This window comes from Pinus tabuliformis, chromosome Q, assembly GCF_031772625.1.
Source record: "Pinus tabuliformis cultivar Carrire ecotype Pingquan chromosome Q, CPIR1, whole genome shotgun sequence".
Taxonomy (NCBI): domain Eukaryota; kingdom Viridiplantae; phylum Streptophyta; class Pinopsida; order Pinales; family Pinaceae; genus Pinus; species Pinus tabuliformis.
In genome coordinates, this window is record NC_142296.1 from 169534744 (window position 1) to 169537922 (window position 3179).

A 3179-nucleotide genomic window follows, 5' to 3' on the forward strand; every position below is an offset into this window, starting at 1 on the left:
ATTATTTTAAAATAAAAACTTTATTTTGATTACATAAACACATTTATATCAATTAAATAATAATATAACAAATCCCTTCACCACACTAGAAAATATCTCTGGATTTAACTATATCCAATCTAACTGGATATAATTAACTAGTTCTAAAAACCTATAATCACACTTACACTTACAACAAATGAAAATGCAAAACTAATTATCTAATCTAAAGTAATCATTTTCCTCCAAATATATGTGCTGACCACTAATCATTTTCCTCCACATATATGTACTAACCATTAAATGGAGCAGCATAATCTAATCATTTTCTTCCCCAACATGCCCTAATCAGATTCAGAAATGGCTTCACTCACCTGTCCGAGGTGGTTCAACTCATTTTCTGAATTCTTTTGGATTTTGTCGACTAGCTGCTCTAGCGATGCCTCAACCTCTCGAAGAGTCGGTCGTTCATGAGGATCACTTTTACTGCACATCAGACCTATTTTCGCCAACAGGTCAACAATTCCGTACCCAATAAATTCACTTACATCATGTGATTCATCTTCCATTCTAATCTCCTCTGCCAAAGTCCTGTCAATCACCTCCAACAATCTGTCGGGGAATGCATCGCCCACCCAACTCTGCAATGATTGCTCTTCTTCTGATAACACTGCATCTGTGGGCTTCTTTCCCGTTATCATTTCCAGTGCCAAGATGCCATAGCTGTATACGTCCCCATTCATGGACGGGCGTCCTCCTGTACCATATTCTGTAATCAATTTTATACATGTAAAACATTTATTAGTGACTCACACATAATCCCATATCAGCATTTATATATAAAACCTTTATCACTGACTCAAATATTTCCCATATACAACATTGCCCAACCAATCTAGTGTATCAGTAGTATTTACCTGGTGCAATGTAACCAACAGACCCGATCACATGACTGGAGGTGTCCCCTGAGGCTGCTACTGTTGAATCGTTCATGAGGCGTGAAATACCGAAATCTCCAACATGAGCCGTCATCGTCTCATCCAGTAAAACGTTGGAGGGTTTCAGATCACAATGAACAATGGCCGGAGAACAGTAATGGTGAAGGTATGCCATTCCATGGGCCACGTCCTTGAGAATGCTAAGCCGTCTTTTCAGATCCAACCTGCAATTATTTTCCCTACAATGCAAATGCTTATCCAGGTTTCCCTGCGACATGAACTCCATAATCAAAGATTTGACCTGCAAACTTGAGCATACGCCCACCATTCTCACCAGATTCCGATGTCGGATTCTGCCCAACGTCTTGCATTCTTTTATGAGTCTCTTGTATGCACCTCCTGATGTGGCAGACTCTATAACTTTGACAGCAACGATTGTGGCGTTGTCTAATACGCCCTTATACACTGACCCATGGCCGCCACGCCCCACTAGGTTATCCGGGCTGAAACCATTAGTTGCTCTGTTCACCTCTTCCTCACTTACAATCTTCGTCTCCTGGAGTTGGCTCCCCAGCGTCCTCCCTAATCTCGCTGAAATAGTTTCCAACAATGCAGACTTTCTGCTACGAAAATATATCAAAACCATGAAGGCTAGGCAAAATACCAATAGCAAAGTTAAACCAACCGAAGTGGCCAAGATAACTACCCTTCTTTTGGAATCATGATGGTGCCTTGTCGATTTACAATGAGGTAACTCTATCCATCTGCCACAGAGTCCACTGTTTCCTAAGAATGATGTCAAATTCAGTTTTCTGAAAGCTCCAGAGGATGGTACTTCTCCTGTGAAGTTATTGTATGACAAGTTTAAATGCGTAAGCTTCTGTAATTTCTCTATAGAGCTGGGCAGGGGACTGGAAAGCTTGTTGAAAGAGAGATCCAAATCTTGAAGTCCTGCAACTTGATCGATTGATGTCGGAATGGTGCCTTCCAATGAATTGTGAGAAAGATTAAGGTAGTCAAGTTCTGCACAATTCACTAATTGGCTGGGTATGCTCCCTGAAAAATTATTGTCAGATAGATCAATTGCTTGAACCATGTACATTCCTCCCAGTTCGGCAGGCACCCTTCCTGTGAGTGCATTATGTGAGACATTAATGTAGAACTGTAGGTTACGAAGGCTAGCCAGTTTGGATGGCATCACGCCGCTTAGCTGGTTGTAACTGAGGTCCAAAAGCTCGAGATTGGAACAATTCCCTATATCACTGTCCGCTATATTACCACTGAATTTGTTACAGCTGAGATTTAATCTTCTTAGCTGCTGTAAACTTGCAAAAACATGATGAATTTCTCCAGAAAACGCGTTTTGAGAAAGGTCCAGTTCAAATTTCAGAGCTTTCAATTGACTGAATTGATAGGGTATATTACCTTCCAAGTTATTCCGGTGGAGGTCCAGCAGCTGAAGAGTAGACAGCCCTCCTAGTGCAGAAGGAACGCTTCCAGAGAGAAAATTGTTCTCTAAACGCAACAGAATCAATCTGGTGAGGTTACTCATCTCCTGGGGTATCTTACCAGTGAAACGATTCCCACTCAAATAGAGATAAAGCAGATTTTGAGAAAGACGGCCTATGCTTCCAGGCAAGTCTCCCTTAAGATGGAAATGGATTCGTCACTATACAAATGATTATCAGAAACAGTCAGATCCTGTAGAAGACGGAGCTTTCCAAATTCCAGAGGTATGCCTCCCATTAAGAAATTTTGAGCGAGTTCGAGCCATAAAAGCTGAGAGCAATTTCCTAAAGATTTCGGAATGGTACCTCTAAATTCGTTTCCCCAGAGCAGCAGTTTCTCTAAATTTGAGAGCTTTGTACCTATCTCCCACGGGATTTCTCCAGTAAGCCTGTTGGCATGCAAATATAAGATGCGTAACTCCGTGCAATTAAGCAGTGAAGGCGGGATTCCTCCACTGAGCTGGTTTCCATGAAGAGACAGTTTTTCAATTTTAGAGAGCCTGGTCCCTATCTCCCACGGGATTTCTCCAGTAAGCCTGTTATCATACACATATAATGCGCGTAACTCCGTGCAATTAAGCAGTGAAGGCGGGATTCCTCCACTGAGCTGGTTTTCTGCAATAGACAGAATTTTAATTTTAGCAAGCATGCCAAGCTGAGAAGGGATAGTCCCGCTAAGGAAGTTATTTGTTAAACTCAGAAATTCCAGCGCAGAACAATTTCCCAAGGATTCGGGCACTTTCCCAGTCAATCC

The 3179-nt window shown here is 41.7% G+C and overlaps 1 protein-coding gene across 1 annotated transcript; it reads right to left on the bottom strand.

Annotated features, from left to right (window-relative positions):
* Positions 1–222: 222 nt before the first annotated feature.
* Positions 223–2040, bottom strand: LOC149218772 (receptor-like serine/threonine-protein kinase At1g78530). Its single transcript, XM_089382473.1, has 2 exons — positions 897–2040; positions 223–748 (listed from the first exon to the last, which is right to left on the bottom strand). The coding sequence occupies exons 1-2, from the start codon at positions 2017–2019 to the stop codon at positions 324–326; spliced, it is 1548 nt and encodes a 515-aa protein (XP_089238599.1). The 5' UTR covers positions 2020–2040; the 3' UTR covers positions 223–323.
* Between the last annotated feature and the right edge of the window lie 1139 nt (positions 2041–3179).

Excerpts from the sequence above, each read along its gene's own strand:
- LOC149218772 (XM_089382473.1), bottom strand. The coding sequence starts at position 2,019 with ATGTACATGGTTCAAGCAATTGATCTATCTGACAATAATTTTTCAGGG. Across the intron at positions 749-896 it reads TGTTGGTTACATTGCACCAG|AATATGGTACAGGAGGACGC; the intron begins GTAAATACTACT and ends AATTGATTACAG.